Here is a 23,404-nt window from a genome sequence, read left to right on the forward strand (position 1 = left end):
GCTCGTCTCCAGGACTTCTCCAGAGCCAAAAAGCCGAAGTCTAAAGTTTAAGACCATCTTGAATAAATTAAAGGAGATCTATAGTCACAGCATACACTTTAATTTTATAATGTCAGTATTGTAATAGCAATATAAACCGTTATTGTTGACCATCCAGTATAAGCTTACTTGAAAAATCTTTCGTGTTGTGAATGATGCCTATCTTAGGGTGACAAAACATCCCTGATTCTGGGGACAGTTCCTCCATCTGTCTACCTGGGAGCTGCATGTATTCCCTGTACCTCCCAACTTTGTCCCTGTGTTCTGCACTCTCATCAACCTATGTGTGCATTATATACACACACAGCCTTCTACTGACTCACCCTCTATTACCCAGCACTGTGCAGTTGGGGGCAGGATTGTGCCTCCTTTAGGTGGCTGAGTTGAATCTCCTATTCTGAAGCCAGCACAAAGAGAAGAGATGGTAAGAAGATCTAAATAGATGGAGAGGGACAGTACAATGCTGTGTGTATGTGGGTGGGTGCAGCATGGTGCGGTGGCAATAAACACGCCGAGTACAGTTGCAGAAACAAAACTTGTATTAAAGATGTCAAGTTTAGTAAATCGCAACAAGCCCAGTCATAACAGGCCCAATGGGAAGGCACCCGACTGGGAACACTCACTCAATATGACAGCAATATGTAGTGGAGCAAGTCTCAGATGTACAGCGTCTGTTTTGAGGGGTGGAATGTGGCCTGGGCGGTCTGGACCCAAGCGGGGAGGCTTCCAGGAAGGATGGAGCATCCCTGTCCTTTTTATGTACTCATCTGGAACTTCTCCCTACAGCTGTTCACTGTCCCTGTCAAACAGATGACCTGTCCCTAAGTTGGCCTGACCTAAGTTGGTTGCCAGAGTCACATGGGCTGCCAGCATCCAACTGGATTGCTGCCCCAATGACCCAGGAAACCATAAAGGAACCGTGTTCTTCTCAACTTCCTCTCCCTCTGCAATGCCGCTGTGGATAAGCGCCACCTGCAATTGAGAAAGTAGACTGCAGCTACCTTCACGAGTATGAGTGCTCAAAGCATGCACTAACAGAGGATGACAGTAAAATGCAGTGTGTGTATATACAGGGTGTCAGGAATGGACTGGCCAGCAATAGTGGGACTCAGCTGCCTTATGAGCTGCAGTACCAGGGCTGGCCAGCGGGTGCTCCCAGCAATCAGAGACTCAACTTTGCAGCCAGCTAACACCTGGAACTGATTATGCTGGGGTATTTAAGGGATGGCCAGACCCACAGACTCTGCCTTGGTGTTGTGTTTGTCCTGGGCCCTGTATCTGTCCTGCATCCTGTTTCTGTTCCTTTGCTGACCCTGCCTGATCTGAACCGCTGCTGACTTCTCCTGCTCTGATCCCGGCTCGCTCCTGACCATCCCTCTGCCTGACCCTCTGTACCACGCTGCTTGCTACCTGTTCTGATCCCTGGCTTGTGACCCTGACCATCCCTCTGCCTGACCCTCTGTACTACGCTGCTAGCTACCTGCTGAACCTGGCCTCCGCTTGCTCCCCCTGTACCTACCTGCCCTATTGATATTGACCCGGCCTGCCTGACGACGCTTGCTTGTATGTACTGTTATCTGTGGGTGGTTGGTTTGGTTTGTTTGCACTGTATTATGTTTTAGTATTGCACTGCGTTTATGTTTGTATTGTTAGTGTTAATAAATTATATTGTTTATCACATATCTGAAGTCTGCGTTTCCCTGCGTCAGTCACACACCTCTGGTCACACCTGGGAGCCCTGACACAGGGATCCCATCAACATTACTACCTGTGTATCCAAGCTATTTACTACAAGAGTTTGGCACAACAGTGCTGTGTTCCCATCCACATTACTACCTATGTACCCAAACTATCCCCTATTGGAGGGGAACATTACAGTGATGGATGGATATACTCAAATGCCATCCACATTACTACCCATGTGCCAAACCATCTATTATAAGAGGGTAGCAGTACAGCACTGCGTATATACAAAGATCCCATCCACATTACTACCCATGTGCCAAACCATCTATTATAAGAGGGTAGCAGTACAGCACTGTGTATATACAAAGATCCCATCCACATTACTACCTGTGTACCCAAACCATCTACTTTAGGAGGGTGACCGTATAGTGCTTTGTGTATATACAAGGGTTCCATCTATATTACTACCTCTGTATCCAAACCATCTACTTTAGGAGGGTGACAGTATAGTGCTTTGTGTATATACAAGGGTTCCATCTATATTACTACCTCCTGTATTCAAACCATCTACTTTAGGAGGGTGACCTTATAGTGCTTTGTGTATATACAAGGGTTCCATCTATATTACTACCTCTGTGTCCAAACCATCTACTTTAGTAGGGTGACCGTATAGTGCTTTGTGTATATACAAGGGTTCCATCTATATTACTACCTCCTGTATTCAAACCATCTACTTTAGGAGGGTGACCTTATAGTGCTTTGTGTATATACAAGGGTTCCATCTTTATTACTACCTCTGTGTCCAAACCATCTACTGTAGGAGAGTGATAGAACAGTGCTGTGTGTTTATAAACAGGAATTCCATCCACATTATATTACTACATGTGTGACCAAACCATCGATACTCTATACATTGTGTTGTGTTCTACTTACTCCTGATTGCTGTTTGCTATAAACTGTTGTAGGTTACATAATCCTGACCAAAGTGTTCACTGTCTCACTGATTGCTGATTTTCATGAAGTTCTTCTTAAAAATAGGCATGTGTATGTTTTTGCGTTTATTCTTTGCTATGAGGTTTATGTGTGTCTGGGAGACTGTAACCTGTGGCAGAGTAATTATGAGTATTTTGTAAATTCAAGGGCTGCAGCATATATGTGCAGTGTATACAGTGAATAGGCACACGTTCTACTTATCTACTTCCCTACCAGACCAATTTTTTTTGCTAGAAAATTACTTGCAACTCCCAAACATTATATAATATTTTATGCAGAGGCCTTCAAGAATAAAATGGTGGGCGTTGCAATTTTATGTGACACGATATTTGCGCAGCGGGTTTCAAACACAAATTTCTGCAATAAATACACTTTAATGAATTTTATTGCACACAAACACAATATAATACCCTATTGTTCAGTAAAATATAAAAGATTATGTTACACCGAGTAAACAAAACACCTAACATGTCACACTTTAAAATTGCATACTCCCGTGGAATGGCGGCAAACTAAGGTACCTAAAAATCCCCATGGGGACCGGTTTAAAAACCTATACAGGTTACAGATACATAGGAGGTCTGGTGCTACAATTATTGCTCCCACTCTGATGTTTGTGGTGACACCTCACATGTGTGGTGCGGTCACCATTTACATATGCATGCAGGACTTTTGTATGCATTTGCATTTGTTCGTGAGCACAGGGGATTGGAGCACTTTAATTTAATTTATTTTTTATTTAAAACTTTTTTTCTATACTGTTTTTTTTTTTTCAACTTTATTGCTATCACAAGGGATAAACAACATCCCTTGAGATAACATGGGCTACAACAGGTCCTTTTTATGGAGAGATCTGGCATCTGTTAGAACTCAGATCTCTCCCTTTGGCTTCCAATGCAGCTGATCAGACACAGACTGGTCTGAGTGGCTGCTTTTCTGGCCAATAGCAGGCCAATAAAGAAAGAACTGAAACCAGAAATTACTAAATCCTCATTTCTTATGATTTCTGAAGTCACAGAGAGGGAGGAACAATGTCAGTTCCTCTCTCTCTCTGTGCAGTTCACTAGGAGCCACCGGTCAGAGTGATCCTGTGCTTCCCGATCAGATGGGAGAGCCCAGGAAAAAGTGGTGACTGCATGGGGTGGGGTGTTTAGACCCTGTTCCACTGCCTGTAGAAGTGATCGAGTAGCTGTATAGCCTCCCAAATCACTTTTACATGAAAGAGCATTGCCAGCTGCAAATTTTGATCCCAGTACAACCAGTTAAACCCAACGACATAATATAGTGTCCACCCAGCTCAAAGTGGTTACGCAATTCCCTCTGTAAGGCACAATCTGGCCATGTCTGCTATTTTCCATCTTGCTTCTTGATCCTTTCCTAGGGTACCCCAGGTCTATCACAATGCTAGTCATGCTCACATTTTATCACACTGGTTTGACTTTTTAACTGTAAAGCCAGGCAGACTACCCTTATGGGTATTGTTAATGTATGTTTATACTGTTCAAATATTGATAGAAACGGGGGGCATGATTTTCTGGGTGTGGTTAAAAGTCAGCGTGTTCAGTAGCAAGTCCCCGAATTTCATTTTCAAAATCTGGTTACCTTGCCCGCCTGCTAGTCATCGCTTTCCACAACTTCCTAGAGTTTCTGCATTGTTTGCAGCTTCTCCACTGCCTGTTTCTTTGGTTTACTTTCAGTTTGTAAGGACTACATATCCCTTGGTACCTCGCTACCTGTAAACAGTAATTCTTGTACTGACTCCACCTCCTGAAACTCCTTCTCTCAGCACCTCTGTAATTCAGAAGACAGGCTCTGTGAAATGTTTGACACAGCAATGCCTACTCACATAGTGAATATTTGTCAAAGAATTTAAGGTAGTAAGCGTATGGTGATCTTCACAAAGTAAGTTTCCAAACTTCGAGATCATTCAGATTAATTAAAGTAGGCTGGAAATAACTGAAATACAATGTGGAAATGAATATACGATGTAGTATTTTGACCATAGATACACGTTAATAGTTTTTTCTGTTTCTTCCTATGTCTCTGTTAACATCACTTCCTGCCCTGACAATAATTCAGAGGAACAATGACTAATAGAGGTTGTAATCCTTTCCCACTCTATCCTACAGAAGATTGAAGCTTTGATATAGCAATTTTTACATATACACGATACCTGTGGAATCCCCAGAAGCTGGAAATCACAGAAGTAGACACTGCTAATAAGTGATCAGCTGGGCCCCTTGCTGAATGGCTGCCACGCTGTTTAATGAACACCGGAGGTTGCTCGTTCAGTACAGGCACCGTTCAGAGGACACTTTGCATTTTGCATTTTCTCAGTGAATTTTCTCAGTTGTGACGCCACCGTTCTGCCTCTACACCTCGTTCGACCAGTGAATCCTTTGTATTCATTGAGAAAATGCAAAGTGCTCCTTGAATGGCGCCCATACCGATTGAGCGACCTCCTGTGCTTACAATGCAGCAAGGCAGCCGTCTGCACAAGACATGAAAGCTAGTGGAGATCACTGTAGAAACAGTCTCTAATTCAGTGATTTCCAGCTTCCAAGGTGATCCCACAGGTATGGCACATACATACTTCCTGTACATTGGTCCAAGCTGGATCAATGGAACTAAGGGAAAATTGCTATACTTCAACTTGAAATGTTTTGGCTGTGGTTGTGGTTTAAAGATTTCTGAAAAGTACAAGCTTATGTCATATACAAATTGCATTTTAGCTCATTTCAATCTCAGTGCAAGTTGTCATTGAGTATGTGTTTGATCACTTCTTCTGACCAAGTATATAATCTACGTGATCTGCATAGTTGGGAAGGTAAAAAACACGTGGATAAAAGCAGACATGTACCATCCCTACTGATTATAGGGCCTTCCTTACCTCACATGACTAGCTCTGAGTCAATTTATCATCTGATTTAGCATTTTGTAATCGGAAATCAGATTATATAACCATAAAACCCGTAAAACTGTCAGAATTCCAGTAATACTGTTACTTTGAAAAAGGCAATAAAAAATCTTTCCATCGTTTAATAGCAGAATGATTTAGATCTAACTATTGTCCTAATTTCTGAATCCATGATCCTGCTAATATGCAAATTAAATGAGAAGTATGGTCAAAGCTCTTTTGACCCTACATCTCCTGTAGGTCATTGGAGTGTAATCTACACTCCTGTGGCCCAGGTTCAGTCCGCTGTTGGCTGATGTCTCAGAGCCAGTCCAGGCTCTGCAAGGATCCCAACATTAATGTTGGGATTGACCCAGATTTTTGACCAACAGCTACCTCAGCCTCTCAATGTGCTGCTGAGAGCCTGGGCCAGCAGCTCCCACCCTACCCCCTCCACAGTCTGGAGGTGAAGAGCACAGAATGGTGAAAGTCGCCACTCTTTTCTCAGAGCAGAACCGTGAACTGATTGATTGGCAGTCTTTGAATGCTCCATTCTCTTTGTAGTATGAATGTTTGTTTTTCGTCTTTTCCAACACTTCTCTTATAGCGTATCTGCTAAACTATATTGTTCGTTCTCTATAATTCTTGTCAAAGAAGACCAGGGCTAGTGGCAGGGTTGGGGATGAAATTTGTTCCTTGGTCTAATACTAGTAAGCTACATATGGCTGGTGGATCTGAGTGGGGGTACCTCCCTATTCAGACCTCAATCAGAGTGGGACCTGTATTTAGTGACATATGTCATCACAGCATATAGCAAAATGAAGCTTTAGCATGGGCTATCTTTGCAGCTCTAAAATATGTGACTAAATGCCAAGAAGAGCTGCAAAGTTAGCTGTTGTTGAAAAATGTGAAATGGTGGTACACTAAATCCTGTGCTTTAGAAACACCCATATTTCACCATGTCCCCCAATCAACTGTCTAATGTTGAGGTGAATGAAAATCTGTGTTCTAGTGATCACCAATGTCTTTGGTTTTGTATTAAAATAAAAACTCATATACAAAAACAAAAGTTTTAGATTTCAAAAGGACACATTTTGCTGAAATGTGTGACTTTCTAAAAATGAGTTGAAAGGTTGGAGTAAAATGACAGGAGTAAGTAATCAGTGGGCACTGCTAAAGTCCACCATCCTGGAGGCAACTATGTTATATGTCAGGCAAGTTAGTAAGAATAAACGGAAGAAAAAAACAATATGGTTCACTGAAGAAATAAGTAGGATAGTAAAGGAAAAAAAATCAGCATATAGGAATTTCAAGGAAACAGGAGGTGTGGCTGACAGGGAAGAGTATAAGAATAGACAAAAGGAGGCCAAACACATTATCAGTGCTGCCAAAGCACAGAAAGAGGAGGAAATTGCAAAATATATTAAGAAAGAAGATAAAACCTTTTTTAGGTACATTAGTGATAGAAAAAATATGATGGGATCACTAAAATGAAAAGTGGGCACAACACTTATGTTAAGGGAAACCTGGATGTACTGAAAGAGTAGTTGATACTTGGAATACACTTCCAGCAGAGGTAGTGAGCCAGTCAACAGTAAATAGCTTCAAACATGCTTGGGACAAGCATATATCTACAGTCATGGCCGAAATTGTTGGCACCCTTGATATTTCTCCAGGAAATCATGTATTTCTCACGAAACGTATTGCATTAACACATGTTTTGCTATACACATGTTTATTCCCTTTGTGTGTATTGGGACAAAACAAAAAAAGGGAGGAAAGAAAGCAAATTCGACATAATGTCACACAAACCTCCAAAAATGGGCTGGACAAAAGTATTGGCACCCTTTCACAACTGCGGATAAATAAGAATGTTACAAGCATGTGATGCTCCTGTAAACTCACCTGGGGCAAGTAACAGGTGTGGGCAATATAGAAATCACACCTGAAAGCAGATAAAAAGGAGAGACGTTCACTTAACCTTTGCATTGTGTGTCTGTCTGTGCCACACTAAGCATGGACAACAGAAAGAGGAGACGAGAACTGTCTGAGGACCTGAGAACCAAAATTGTGGCAAAATATCAACAATCTCAAGGTTACAAGTCCATCTCCAGAGAACTAGATTTGCCTTTGTCCACAGTGCGCAACATTATCAAGAAGTTTGCAACCCATGGCACTGTAGCTAATCTCCCTGGTCGTGGACGGATGAGGAAAATTGATGAAAGATTGCAACGCAGAATAGTCCGGATGGTGGATAAGCAGCCCCAAACATGTTCCAAAGACATTCAAGCTGTCCTGCAGGCTCAGGGAGCATCAGTGTCAGCGCGAACTATCCGTCGACATTTAAATGAAATGAAACGCTATGGCAGGAGACCCAGGAGGACCCCACTGCTGACACAGAGACATAAAAAAGCAAGACTACAGTTTGCCAAAATGTACTTGAGTAAGCCAAAAGCCTTCTGGGAAAACGTCTTGTGGACAGATGAGACCAAGATAGAGCTTTTCGGTAAAGCACATCATTCTACTGTTTACCGAAAACGGAATGAGGCCTACAAAGAACAAAACACAGTACCTACGGTAAAATATGGTGGAGGTTCAATGATGTTTTGGGGTTGTTTTGCTGCCTCTGGCACTGGGTGCCTTGACTGTGTGCAAGGCATCATGAAATCTGAGGATTACCAAAGGATTTTGGGTCGCACTGTAGGGCCCAGTGTCAGAAAGCTGGGTTTGCGTCCAAGATCCTGGGTCTTCCAGCAGGACAATGACCCCAAACATACGTCAAAAAGCACTCAGAAATGGATGGCAAAGAAGCGCTGGAGAGTTCTGAAGTGGCCAGCAATGAGCCCAGATCTAAATCCCATTGAACACCTGTGGAGAGATCTTAAAATTGCTGTTGGGAAAAGGTGTCCTTCCAATAAGAGAGACCTGGAGCTGTTTGCAAAGGAAGAGTGGTCCAAAATTCCGGGTGAGAGGTGTCAGAAGCTTATTGATGGTTATAGGAAGCGACTGATTTCAGTTATGTTTTCCAAAGGGTGTGCAACCAAATATTAAGTTAAGGGTGCCAATACTTTTGTCCAGCCCATTTTTGGGGTTTTGTGTGACATTATGTCATATTTGCTTTTCTGCCTCTGTTTTATATTTGTTCCAATACATACAAAGGGAATAAACATGTGTATAGCAAAACATGTGTTAATGCAATACCTTTTTTGTGTGAAATACTTGATTTTCAGGAAAAATATCAAGGGTGCCAACAATTTCGGCCATGACTGTATATTCAGACAAAAAAAAACAACAAAAAAAGCATCCCCCCCTAAAAAGAAAAAAAAACACAAAAAAGAAAAAAAAAACGGGCAGACTCGATGGACCACTTAGTCTTTTTTTGCCGTCAGTTTTCTATGTTTCTAATCCTTGCAGCACAATTTGTGTGGTACATTTTTGCTTGCACACAGAAATCTGTACCTATAATTAAAGGGTTTCTTGGTTATAGTTGCCCCCTAGCAAAAGTTCCCCAATCCTCCTCTAATCTTTGGGTTTGTAGGAGCAGCACTATGTCCTTTACTCCTCCACACCAGGGCTGCCAGTACTTTAAATAGGCTGTGATATCGGAGGCTCGTAGGAGGGGCTCCTGATCATGCAGCACTGTGATTGGCAGCACAGTGCTGACTTCATCAGGAAACGTCCTATCAGCCCTCAATCATAGATGGTCTACCATAAGCATTAAGTGACAGCTCAGTCACAGTTCTGGGGGTGCCAATGGACAGTGCCCCAAAAAAAGACAAACAATGCATACCTGGGTTGGGTGTTACAGTCTACCTGCCCTGCTGCCGCATATTTTGCCTGTTGCTGTCGTAAAAGGTTTTATGCCCCTAGCACTGACGGCAGAGCAGAGGTTTTGGCTCTTTGGCTTTGGCTTTTTTATTTTGTTCACATAACATCATAATCCCATAAATAGTGTTTTTTTTCTTTTTGTTCACTTATAATTAGTTTATTGAGACCCTACCACCAGAGCATTCATGTCTACAACAATCTTCCCCTAAGATTAAATTGACATTTACTGTATTTCAGGACTGTTATTTACCTGTAAAAGCCTCCCCTCTGTAGACATTCAAATGTCCTGGGACTGTTATTGAGTGCCGCTATCTTGGTTGTGATGTCATCAGCTCAAACAGACTCAGAGCTGTCACTTAACCACTTGCCCTCCAGAGGATTTAATCCCTTCCTGATTTTAACTGACAATTGCATGGTCATGCAACTCTGTACCCAAATGAAACTTACGTCCTTTTTTCCCACAAATAGAGCTTTTTTTCTGTGGTATTTGATCACCTGTGCGGTTTTTATTTTTTACGCTATAAATAAAGAAGACCGGCGATTTTGAGAAAAAAAAACAATATTTTTGATTTTTTGCTATTAAACATGTCCAGTAAAAAAATTTTAAAAATCAAATTTCGTCATAAATTTAGGCCAAAATGTATTCTGCTACATGTCTAAAAAAAAATCCCAATACATGTAAATTAATTGGTTTACGTGAAAGTTATAGCATTTACAAATGGTGGTATATATTCTAGAATTTTTTTTTTTTTACTAGTAATGGCGCAATCAGCGGGACTGCGGTGGGCATTGTGACACTGGAGGGAACTGACTTGGTGTTACTGACATCCCCAGTGACACCAATACAGTGATCGGTACTAATAAAAAGCACTGACACTGTACAAATGGCACTGGGCAGGAAGGGGTTAACATCTGGGACGATTAAAGGGTTAACTGTGTGCTATTTCACTATGTTGGCTGTGTGTGTGCTTCGCTGTAAGCACACTGCTTTATATGGCTCTGCTACGCAGTGTGGCTCTGCTCAGCAGTGTGCAGGAGCTGACAGGGGAGAGATCCGTGTTGTTTATATACAGGTCTCTCCCCCGTCGGAGATACTCGGCGATCACTGGGTGCCCGGCGAGCAATCACTGGCTAGGACCCGGTGATTGACAGCCGAGGCCGCGAATGGTGGCGCGGGTAGTGCTCGCGTGTGCCCCCTACCCGGAACTGCAAAATCACATGTATATATACTGTACGTGATTTTGCGCAACTGTGCTTCCCTGTAGCAGTATTTTTGCTATAGGGTGAGGCAGAACCGGCTACAGAGTAACTCCACTTTTGTTGAGAAAAAAAACTCCCATCTGGGTGATCAATGCACATTGCAAGGATTTTAACAAAATGTGTTGCAGTTTCCTACCTTTTGTTATTCTGAAGAAATTGCAGTTTGTCTGTATTCATGTGCAGAATAAATCTGTATGGGAGTGATTTTATCATTATCAATCAGTTGCTGCACCTGCAGGGCTCTAATGAGGAAATTGGCAAAGTCTGCATCCCTTTTAGACGTGATTTACCCTTGGGAGTATTGCACCAAAATTGATATTTTTGTTGCAGTGGATGATCAAAATCTTTTTTGCATCTTAGTGCAGACTGCAATCACAATCACACAAGCAGGAAAAGATGTTTCTGAGGGGCGTTCTGTACACCATCTGTATATAGAACACCTCCAGGCAGCCATATTGCATTGCATTTTACAGAAACTTACAGGGCTGAAGATTGAAAGGGAAAGGTAATTTTGAATACTATTCAATTACAGTATGACTTCGTTGCAGGTGAATACCCTAAAATATTTTTTTTTGTTAGATTTTTTTTCCCACGAAAGTGAAGTTACCCTTTAAGTGACATTCTATAGTATTCTCATTTGCTCCTCGCTGCCAGCTACATAAAAGATTATGTAGGGGGGCGAAGAGGCACATCAGAGCTGGATCAAAAAAAAACCCAGTAACTTGACATTCCCAGAGGAGGAGAGGGCTATGACATGCAAGGAGGGAGGGGCTGTGCTATATAACCAGGCGAAAAATTGAAATGTTCAAAGACAAATTGCAAGTTAATAAACTGTTTAAAGAAAGCAAAAAAAACTAAAAGTAAGCTATTCAAATACCTGATATTCCTGTGCTTCTGCCTGCAGACAAGTTCTTCTTAACGACCTGTTCATAATATGTTGTTACAGTAATGCAATTCTTACCATAATGCGCGTTACAAACATTGGTGCAATGCGGTACCATTCATCTGAGTAGCACCCCAATGTACCTTGTCAACACAATATTGAGCACACACCATATTTCACAGTGGACTGCAATGCACTCCCCACAGGCCTATGGGAGAAGTGTGTTGCCTTGCTTTGTGCTGGTCTGCAGCACACATCTCTTGGTATGGTGCTTTGAGGTGCTATATAGAATTAATGGCATGGTACTGCACCAATGCTTCGTTTTATCCTGGACCTGAAGTTACAGTTTTTGAAGGATTGACTCATGCATTAGAAGAAAAATAAAATTTCTCCTGTACAGTCTATGTATCATTGGTTTTAGCTGACGATTCCTGCAGTTTGCAACCACAGTGGCATAAGGTACCCACAGCAGAAGGAAGGACTGAAGGTAAAATGATAACCTTGTCTTTACTACCACTAAAAGCCCCTGAGTTAAAGCTCTGATTGAGTCACAGAACTCTCTATGGCTCAGTGCTATCACAACTGTTGGGATAAAATATCAGCCACAAGGATTGCGTTGTTTGCACTAAGTGGAGAGACATATAGAATTGCATTGTGAGAGGGAGCAGTAAATTACAGATGTTGTTTAGCACTGCAAAGCTAAGAACAGGCCTGTATATGTAATCAACATACACTATATTGCCAAAAGTATTGGGACACTCCTCCAAATCATTGGATTCAGGTGTTCCAATCACCTCCATGACCACAGGTGTATACAATCAAGCACCTAGGCATGCAGACTGCTTCTACAAACAATTGTGAAAGAATGGGTCGCTCACAGAGGCTCAGTGAATTCAAGCGTGGTACCGTGATAGGTTGCCACCTGTGCAATAAGTCCATCCGTGAAATTTTCTTACAACAAAATATTCCACGGTCAATTGTTAGTGGCATTGTAACAAAGTGGAAGCAACTGGGAACAACAGCAACTCAACCACAACGTGGTAGGCTACATAAAATGACAGAGCGGCGTCAGCGCATGTTGAAGCGCACAGTGCACAGAAGTCGCCAACTGTCTACAGAGTCAATAGCTAAAGACCTCCAAACTTCAAGTGGCCTTCAGCTTAGCACAACAGTGCATGGGGAGAGCTTTATGGAATGGGTTTCCATGGCCAAGGAGCTGCAGCCAAGCCTTATGTGACCAAGTGCAATGCAAAGCGTCGCATGCAGTGGTGTAAAGCACGCCACCACTGGACTCTAGAGCAGTGGAGACATGTTCTCTGGAGTGACTAATCACGCTTCTCTGTCTGGCAATCCGATGGCCGTGTCTGGATTTGGCGGTTGCCAGGAGAACAGTACTTACCTGACTACATTGTGCCAAGTGTAAAGTTTGATGGAAGGGGGATTATGATGTGGGGTTGGTTTTCAGGGTTTGGGCTTGGCCTCATTTTGGACAATTTCATGCTCCCAACTTTGTGGGAACAGTTTGGGGATAGCCCCATCCTGTTCAAACATTACTGTGCACCAGTGCACAAAGTAAGGTCCATAGAGGCATGGATGTGGAGGAACTTGACTGGTCCTGACCTTGACCCGATAGAACACCTTTGGGATGAATTAGAGCGGAGACTGAGAGCCAGGCTTTTTCATCCAATATCAGTGCCTGACCTCACAAATGCGCTTCTGGAAGAATGGTCAAACAGTCCCATAAACACACTCCTAAACCTTGTTGACAGCCTTTCCAGAAGAGTTGAAGCTGTTATAGATGCAAAGGGTGGACCAACTCAATATTGAACCCTGACTAAGACTGGGGTGCCATTAAAGTTCATGTACATGTAAAGGCAGGCGTCCCAATACTTTTTGCCAATATAGTGTATATGGCTATCCCAATGAACATTACAAAATTGCATAAACAATTTTTTTTAAATATTAAGGCATACTGCTAAGATTTTCATAAGTGTGCTGTTTTTCAGATGTTTATATAGAAACATTGAAAACCTTTTACATTTTTTTTAAATCTATGCCTAAGAATGGCACCTTTTGGGCCAAACTAACTCTGCAATTTGCTAGAAGGTACCATATGGTGCCTGAAAATTGATATCAATAATATTAGAGTGGCACCAGTATGCACTGGAAGTCCTCAGGTTTTCACTATATGCCACAAACCACAGTGCAATTTTGGTGTTTTGCTGAACGGATGTTTGAAAATTTGAAACTTGCATAGGACTGACAGATTTGGTCTGTATGTATTAACAACTTCTACAATTGAAGGAATAATACCTTGGTACCTTGTTTGTAAAGATTTTACTGGCCATGAATGTCTGTGATTGTCTCTGTTGTTGAGACATCCATTCTTTAAGCTGGCTATACAGTGAGCAAATTTTGGTGAAATCGAAGGAGCCAAGCAGTAGAATATCAACCGAACAGTGACTGCATACAGTCAAATGCAGCTGCACTCTAGGTCCAGCTGTCAGAATACAATTGTTGGCACTGCAAATTTAGAGTGTTGATGCAGTAGTCTATTACAAAAAAAAGATCTATCATTATATGGACTGTGCTAATGTCTGTTATGCATATTGCCAATTGAAATTTGAGATGGTATATTCACTTTTAATATTTAATTTATTGTAGGATTATAAGAGGTGTGTGTGTAAATTAATTTATATGTTTTATAAGTTTGAGAAAAACCTCTTTGTATTTTATGGTCCATTGCAGATCAGCGGAAAGTTGGCAGCAAAATAGTGGAGAACAAAGGTAGAGTACTAAACATTATTTCTTTATACAAGACTATTAAATTGTGTGTAAACTGTCACAATAATCTATTTTTTTTTCTTTCTTCTATTTATTTATTTTTTCTTCTTCCTTTTTGTTTTGTTTTTCTGTAACATTATTTTTTCATATTTTTAGATTGTGCTATCCTTTGTTATGCATATTCCCATTTTAAATTTGAGGTGGTATATGGTTTATGATAGTTATGTAGATATACATACATACATACATACATATAAACACATGCGAAAAAAGTATTTGCCCCCTTCCTGATTTAATTTTTTGCATATTTGTTACACTTAAATGATTCAGATTAATATTATACAGGATTTATATAGCGCCAACAGTTTGCTCAGCGCTTTACAATATAACGGGAGACAATACAGCAACAATACAGTTCAATACAAGAGGGTTAGGAGGGCCCTGCTCCTTGGAGCTTACAATCTAAGAGGGAGGGGCTGGTGGTACAAAAGGTAATAACTGTGGGGATGGACTGGTAGGAAGAAGAGAAAATTCCATTATTAGCTGAAGGCAGGATAGGCTTCCCTGAAGAGATAGGTTTTCATAAATTGCATAAAAGTAGGCGATAGTCTGATAAATTGGGGTAGAGAGTTCCAGAGGATGGGGGAGGCTCTGGAGAAGTCCTGGAGATGAGCATGGGAGGAGGAGACAAGCGAGTGAGAGAGTAGGAGGTCGTGCGAGGAGCGGAGAGTACTGTTTGGGTGACATTTAGAGACAAGATTGGTGATGTAATTTGAGGCAGAGTTATAAATGGCTTTATATGTTATTGTTAATGTTTTGAATTTTATTCGTTGGGCAATGGGAAGTCACTGGAGGGCTTGGCAGAGAGGGATGGCAGATATGGAACGGTTAGTAAGGATCATCAAACAAATTCTAATTGTACATAAAGAGTAAACCAATTAAACACAAAATGCAGTTTTTAAATGATTATTTCATTTATTAAGGGAAAAAAGCTGTCTAAACCTGCCTGGCCCTATGTGAAAAAGTAATTGTCCCCTTGCTAAGTAACAAATGAACTGTGATTAACCACATTTTTTGGAAATCCATGTTAAATTTTACTTGCTACACCCAGGCCTGATTACTGCCAGACCTGCTGAATCAAGAAATGACTTAAATAAAAGCTGTCTGACAAAGCGAAGCACGCTGAAAGATCTCAAAAAGCAACACATCATGCTGTGATCTAAAGAAATGTAAGAAAGATGAGAAAAAAAGCATTTGACATGTATCAGTCTGGAAAGGGTTACAAAGCCATTTCTAAGGCTTTGGGACTCCAGAAAACCATGGTGAGAGCCATTATCCACAAATGGAGAACATTTGGAAAAGTAGTGAACCTTCCCAGGATTGGCCAGCCTACCAAAATGACTCCAAGAGCACAACAATGACTCATCCAGGAGGTCATAAAAGAACCCATAGCAATATCTAAAGAACTACAGACCTCACTTGCCTGAGTTAAGGTCAGTGTTCATGATTCAACAATAAGGAAGAGGTAAAAATGGCATCTATGGGAGAGTTCCCAGGTGAAAGCCACTGCTGACCAAAAAGAACACAAAGGCTCATCTCACATTTGCCAAAAATCAGCTTGATTATTTCCAAGACTCATGGGCAAATATTCTGTGGATTGATAAGACAAAGTTGAATTTTTTGGAATGTGTCCCGTAACATCTGGTGTAAAACTAACACAGCATTTCATAAAAAGGACATCACACCAACAGTCAAACATGGTGGTGGTAGTGTGATGGTCTGGGGCTGCTTTGGAGCTTCAGGACCTTGAGGACTTGCCATATTTGATGTAACCATGAATTCTGCACTCTACCAGAACATCCTGAAGGAAAATGTCCAGCTATCAGTCCGTGACCTAAAGCTCAAGCACACTTGGGTTATGCAGCTGGAAAATGATCTGAAACATACCAGCAAGTCCACCTCTGAATGGCTCAAAAAATACAACATTAAGGTTTTTGAGTGGCCTAGTCAAAGTCCGGACTTAAATCTGATTGAAATACTGTGGCATGACCTTAACCACTTGCCTACCAGGCACTTATACCCCCTTCCTGCCCAGGCAAGCTTTCAGCACTGTCGCACTTTGAGTGACAATTGCGTGGTCATGCAACACTGTACTCATATGAAATTTTTATAACTTTTTTCACATAAATTTTCTTTGTTTCTATTATAAAATCTTGCAAACAGGTAATTTTTCTCCTTCATTGATGTGCATTGATGAGGCTGCACTGATAGGCAGCACTGACGGGCACAGATAGGTGGCACTGATAGGCAGCACTGATGAGCTGGCACTGATATGCAACAATGATGGGCACTGATAGGCAGCACTGACGGGCACAGATAGGTGGCACTGATAGGCAGCACTGATATGCAACAATGATGGGTACTGATAGGTGGCACTGATGGGCACAGATAGGTGGCACTGATGAGCTGGCACTGATATGCAACAATGATGGGCACTGATGGGTGGCACTGACTGGCGACACTGATGGGTGGCACTGCTGGACACAGGTGGGTAGCACTGCTGGGCACTGATCATCAGGGCACTGATCAATGATCCCTCCTCTGACAATTGCCGGTTATCGGCAATACTTTCCTCATGCTGTGACAGTGTGAGGAAAGCGCAGCCGATAACCAGCAACTGCATTTACCGGTGATTTGCTGTATCATTGAACACGGCTGATCACATGGTAAAAGGCCATTGTGATTGGCCTTTTACCACATCACGTGATCAGCTGTGTCCATAGGAGGGCTTGTTCTGGGAGGACGTCATATGATGCCCTCCCAGAACTGGCCGGCCGCAATGAAGCCATCATTCGGCTATCTGCAGTCGGCAAGTGGCTAAACAGACAGTTCATGCTTGAAAACCCTCCAATGTGGCTAAATTAAAACAATTCTGCAAAGAGTGGGCCAAAATTTCTCCACAACGATGTAAAATACTCCTTGCCAGTTAACGCAAACGCTGGATTGCAGTTGTTGCCGCCAACGGTGGCACAATCAGTTATTCGGTTTAGGGGGCAATTATTTTTTTCACATAGGGCCAGGCAGGTTTAGACAGCTTTTTTTCCCCAAATAAATGAAATAATCATTTAAAAATGCATTTTGTATTTACTCGTGTGTAATATAAAAAATTGTTTGATGATCTGAATCATTAAATGTGACAAATATGAAAAAAAAAAATTAGGAAGGGGGCAAATACTTGTTCACAGCATTGTATATGTGTATATACACACAGAAGTATAACTAAGTGAATGTATTATTTTTTGTATTTTTTATGGTCTATTTTATGGTCTATTGCAGGTCAGCAGGAAGTTGACAGCAGAATAGTGAAGGATAACGGTAGAGTACTAAATATATTATTTTAAGTTTTTTTAATATTTGTTTAATAAGTACATACAATACCTTTTGATCTTGTGGCAAATTCAGAGCTGTCCTGTGTCCTCTGCATTCTTTCTGTGTGTTTAGGACTAAATAATTAGCTTTGATTTGATATAGATGTGAGTATGGTAGTGGTTGAGTAGCAGAAAACACATTAGGAGGGGTGACACCACTCGGTTGACAAAAAAAGTGTGTGTGGTCAGCTGATAATAGGGTATGAAACTGAACTCTACACAGGAATAAATGACAAAAAGTATTGCAAATCTGTAATCATTAAAACATCATTAAATTTTTTTTAATGCAAGCAGTGTACAGTACATACCTGATATTGACTTTGACTCCTGCACTCCCTGTACACCAGAGCTGGAGTGTGAGAGGAAACAGCAAGAGTCAGTCAGTTCTGACAATAAGCATGCTGATAGGAGGAGAGAGCAGAGTGACTGAGATATGAGCTCATCACTGTGCTGCTTCTCTTTTCACTGTCCAGTCACAGGCTAGGGTGGGTCCAGGGGGACCTGAGCTCAGAGGAAGTGAGTTAGATGATGTTGGACATCAGACTGAGGACATCTAGCTGCAGAAAAAGTACTGCAGGGGAAATATCTGGATTGAAGCTGAATATTGCAGCTAAAGTTGGTTTTGGTATTTTATCTTTTCTTGGGGTTATGCATTTTATCTTGATATTTTTGGTAGGAATTTTGTTTTAGGAGCTGAGTGCATTTTTGACAGATCACCTGGTATTTTTCCTGTACGAAAAGGGTCTTTAAGCCTTCGTTCACACTGATGCGGTGCACAATTTGCAACGTTTTCAGTGCAAATTCTGCACCGCATCACAATCGCATCCCGTTCACACGGACCGCTGCGGGTGTGTATGTTAAGTTAACGACAACCCCACATCGGTTCGCGGAACAAGGCGCGATGTGCAGAATTGGATCGCATAGGTGTGAATACCTAATGCGATCCGATTCTAGTGCGGACCAAAAAAGGGTCCTGCACCTTTTTGGTGCGTATGCAGTGTGATTAGAGCCATACAAAATGTATGGCTCCAATCGTACCTCATACAAATCGCATGTGATTGGTACAGGAATGCGGTGCGGTTCCTGTGCGAATCACATGGGATTTCCACAACCGCTGTAGTATGAACCTAGGTTAAATGGGGAAAAAAAGGGAAATGTGCAGGTATTGCAGAGATGCACTGCATAGTTTTTTGTTTTTCATTTTTCTTTCACATACACTTTAAAGTGTTACTGAACCGAGGACCCTACATTCACTATATCCGGTCTACCACAGTGCACAGAACAGGAGGAGTTTTCATTATCCTCTCACTGTCCAATGAGACTGCAGGACCCCTTACCCTCTGTCTGGACAATGCTATTTGGCCCTGTGCTGATCACATGCACTTTCCCAAGAAAAAAAATCAAATTCGCAATACACACCAAACTGAGCATGTGCAGCTTGCCCCCAAGGTTCTGTTCTATCAGGAGATGGACATAAGAAGAAGTGGGGGATCAGAGAAGACAGTATCAAACATCCATTTTTACAATGCTGAGGATTAACCCCTTAGGTTCCACAGTGAGTATAACAAGCATGCCTTACTGCATATAGAGACTGATTTTACTGTTGTGGGTTTAGTAACACTGTAACAGAACCACATTTCAGAGTGGTCTGAATGAACGGTGATTTACTTAAAGCCCAAATCCAGGCACAGTATTTTTGTTTTTTTTTTTTTACAGTTTTTAAAAATCTTTTAATCTCAGAGGGAGTAGTTGGAGGCACAACACAAGAAATGACGTCAATCATAGTCACTGTTCTGATGCCGTGGAGAGCTGGAAGCCTGGTTGCCTATACTTTCCAACACCACTCAGTGGAGCATGGAAACTTTTATTTAAATACAATATGGATTACGTGCCAGTTCACACTATTGCAGTGCGGGAAATGATATGAGGAATCGCACCGCCTATTCAAATCACATGTGATTCTTTGCAGTGTGATTTAAGCCATTCATTGTTTTATGGCTTAAATCACTCCGCACCAACAGGAAAGGTATGCACATTTTTTTTTCCGCACTGGAATCCAATTGCATGGGTGTAAACACTCATGTGATCCAACTCACCCAATCGAGTTCTGCAAACCTTTTTGGAGTGTCATTAACTTAGACACCTGCAGCAGTCCACATGAACGGAGTGCGATTCTGATGCAGTGCAGGAAATGCACAGAATTCGCTACACATCCCAAATCGCATCAGTGCCCGTTCACACTCTGCTCGCATCAGAATTGCACCGGAACGTTCTGTGCATTCATGAGCAATTCAAACTGATTGAAACACACTGCTTTTGCGATCTGCGGCGGGTGTCAATAAAAGGTTCACACCTCCCCAAACGCTGGTCGCAAATGCAATGCGTTTGCCCACACCTGCCCGCACCAGGTACTTTTGTACCATGCGATCTGGTTACAGTGTGTTTTAAAAAGTAGTGCATGCACTACTTTTGGTGCAGTGCGATTTTAGCCCATTCAAAATGCATGGGCTTGAAATCGCACCGCACAGAGCCGCATGTGAATTCTGATGCAGGCATTGTGTGAACTATCTCTAAATGTGAGTCAGCAGTTATTAAAAAGTTTCAAAAACAGTAAATTAAGAAAAAAAAGTGTTTCTGGAACTGAGTTGTAAAGTGACTTGCTCTCAAATTCTTTATCATACAACTGTGACACTATTGGATTGCTTTATCAGAAATAAACAAGAAATTGTTTCGCACATGCAAAAAATGTATACATGGCAGAACTTGTTTATACAGTAAAACTGGTGAGAAACGAAAAAAATGGCTGATTTTTAAAACTGAAGCAAACCATGAAAAATGGTCTCTATTTTATCCTGGGACTGAAAAATGAAAGCTGGAATCTTACTAGTTTTATAATTGTTTTACAACTGGTTTGATTTTATATTATCACAAAACAGACATTTTTTTCAAAGTTTGAATTTGCTATGCCACGATTAGAAACATTTCACATTTGTTAAAATGCTGTATTCTTGATGGAGAGATTTTCCTTTCATGTACCAAGTGGCACAAGAAGTCGTGAGTATAAATCATTTAAACAGGCTCAGCAATAGAACGTGACAAGAACTACAGTAGAGTATGACCCTTAACAACGAAAGGTTTTTGACTATAGTTCTTTTGATTTCATGTATAGGTGAAAAAAATAATAGGAGAGTTGGCATTGTTGTCCACATTCTGAATATGCTACTTGCCTGGCTGTCTGTCATTCTAACCAACAGGCTTCACAACGTTTGAGTCAAACAAGAAAGCAGATCAGGAAGGTGAGCTACAGGTGCAAGAAAAAGTATGTGAACCCCTTGGGATTACGTGGAGTTTTGCATGAATTGGGCATAAAATGTGCTCTGAACGTCATCTAAGGTTGGCTCACTCCTGGCTCCAATTAGCTCTGGGAGAAGTCATTAAGCTAGGGCTTCACATACTTTTTCCTCCCTGCACTGTGAATGTTTACATGTTATGTGCAATTAAACCATGGCAACATCTAATGTTTGTGTAGTATTATGTTCAGCAGACTGTGTTCTTCTATTGTTGTGACTTAGATGACGTTCAGAGCACATTTTATGCCCAATTCATGCAAAACTCCACGTAATCCCAAGGGGTTCACATACTTTTTCTTGCAACTGTATATGAACACTTTTACAACTAGTGTGTCAAACTATTAAGCAAGTTGGCCAACTTGGAAGTGAGAAAGGTAGCATTTTCAGAGGAAGAGACCTCAACTTCCTTGCTTCCCTCACAGTAGGTCTCCTTTAACAAATGGCTATATAAAGTGAACTTTCGTTTTTTTAAGGGACCTTAGGCATCCTGTAGTTACCTACTCCATGTCCCTTAAGCACCCCAATAAAAATGAAAATTGATTCCATCTCTCATGAGGTCCCAGCATAGCACACCAGGCAATACCAGCCTGACATGCCCATGAATGGCTGAAAGTGTTTGGGTGCCCCACTATGTTGACACCAGTCCATAAGCTTTTCAGCATTGGGTGAATTCTTTTAAAGTGGTTGTAAACCCCCACATATACCCAGTGAAGTGGCAAGCCCCAGGTTATACATAGAAATGAAACAAAGCCTCCTACATAAGTTGTACCTGTTTATCTGCATTTCTGTCATCTATATCATTTCAAAGACCAGAATTCACACAGCTTTTCTGAGCTTCCAAAAGGCAGGGGATGGGGATCTGATGTCACTCACTGCACAGCAGCGCCAAGGAGTAGGCAAAACCTTTCAGCAGTGAGTCATATAGACAGCAGGAGAACTAGACAGCAGGGAGAGATGACACTCCTCACTTTGAACTGAGGCAAGTACACATTTTTCATGTCAGAGGGTTGATCCAAAAAAAACTATCCCCAGTCCTCCATCCACACATTCAAGAAGGATGGTGGAATCCTCCCCACTGTGTCATTGTATTCTGACAAGGGGGAGACTCCCCAACTGTCAAAATAGACAGATCAGCGCTGCAGTCTATAGCCTGCTGTGCTGATGCAGTGGCTTTTTTCCAACAGGGTGGTTGAACATAAGCTCACTGTTAGATCGACTTCTGTTATATCACAGTGGCCATACATGGATCGAAATTTGGCCTGTCCCTGCTGAACTGGCCAAATTGCCAGCCATGTATGCCCAGCTTTAGAGACATCAATAAGAACTCTGGAAGGTGTGTACCCTTATGCCTAGTACTCACGATGAGAATATCAGGTGAATGATCGTCCATTTTTATTTATTATTTATTTTTGCATACTAGTCTCATATAAAAAATTAATAGGTTATTAAAGTTACAGAAATTCTCGTACGACAGAACACTTTAGAAGTGATGTAATGTATGCACGTTCTTGGTCATTCAATTTTTGGTTTCAGACAAATACTACAACTAATTACACGAAAATTGTTCGTTCTGTTATCTCACCAGAAAGATTTTTGTGCTTGTCCCTTCATATATTTTCGCATGAACTTTTGTGGTCGCTTCTCGAAAGCTGTGTACTAACAATCAGATTAACGGATGATCACTCTGAAAGTGTTTTTCTTCTTTTATCTGATTTTCTCATCGTGTGTATTAAGCATTAGCAGGACTTTTGTAGATGTCGCTGCGTGTAATGTTTTATTTAATTATTAAGGAGGAATTAAACCCTCCTATTCTTTACAGCTAAGAAAGCTGCCATCTTAGCCTCTGTTTCTGCAAATAGTTATAAGAATAACATGAAATGTGAAAATTCATGGATACTATCTAGTATGTAAGATCTGTGTGCTTAGAAAGCTAATAAGTAAATTCAGTGAATTTTGAAATATGTACTCTTCTTTTTTTTTTTTTGCATTGGTCCATGTGAAACACATGAAAAGTATGTCAGCTGGGGTAGAAATGTGATCAGGACCACAGCAGTAAAGGGGCTAAAGGCTGGTTTGCTTATAGTGTGTCTGCTAAAATGCAACCTAATGATTAAATAACACCTTTTTATTTCATTATGACAGATGGAGATTTCACAGAGACAGATGCGTGTGTGTCACGGTAAGTGAACATTTGGTAAATAAGGATATTTAGTTCATGGATGCTTATTGTTTGTTTTCTTTTTAAAGGTCGTCTGTC

At 41.3% G+C, this 23,404-nt stretch overlaps 1 protein-coding gene across 1 annotated transcript in view; it reads left to right on the forward strand.

The window, feature by feature from the left end:
• CASP6 (caspase 6) overlaps positions 1-23,404 on the forward strand; it is a 69,193-nt gene that overhangs the window by 30,831 nt on the left and 14,958 nt on the right. The window contains exons 2-4 of the mRNA XM_089668518.1: positions 14,334-14,372; positions 17,706-17,744; positions 23,290-23,326. Of these exons, the coding sequence (XP_089524644.1) occupies positions 14,334-14,372; positions 17,706-17,744; positions 23,290-23,326 (115 nt within the window). The remainder of the gene's footprint in view (positions 1-14,333; positions 14,373-17,705; positions 17,745-23,289; positions 23,327-23,404) is intronic.

Source organism: Staurois parvus, unplaced genomic scaffold (genome assembly GCF_062004578.1).
Source record: "Staurois parvus isolate SC_StPar_1 unplaced genomic scaffold, SC_StPar_1.0 ptg000058l, whole genome shotgun sequence".
Taxonomy (NCBI): domain Eukaryota; kingdom Metazoa; phylum Chordata; class Amphibia; order Anura; family Ranidae; genus Staurois; species Staurois parvus.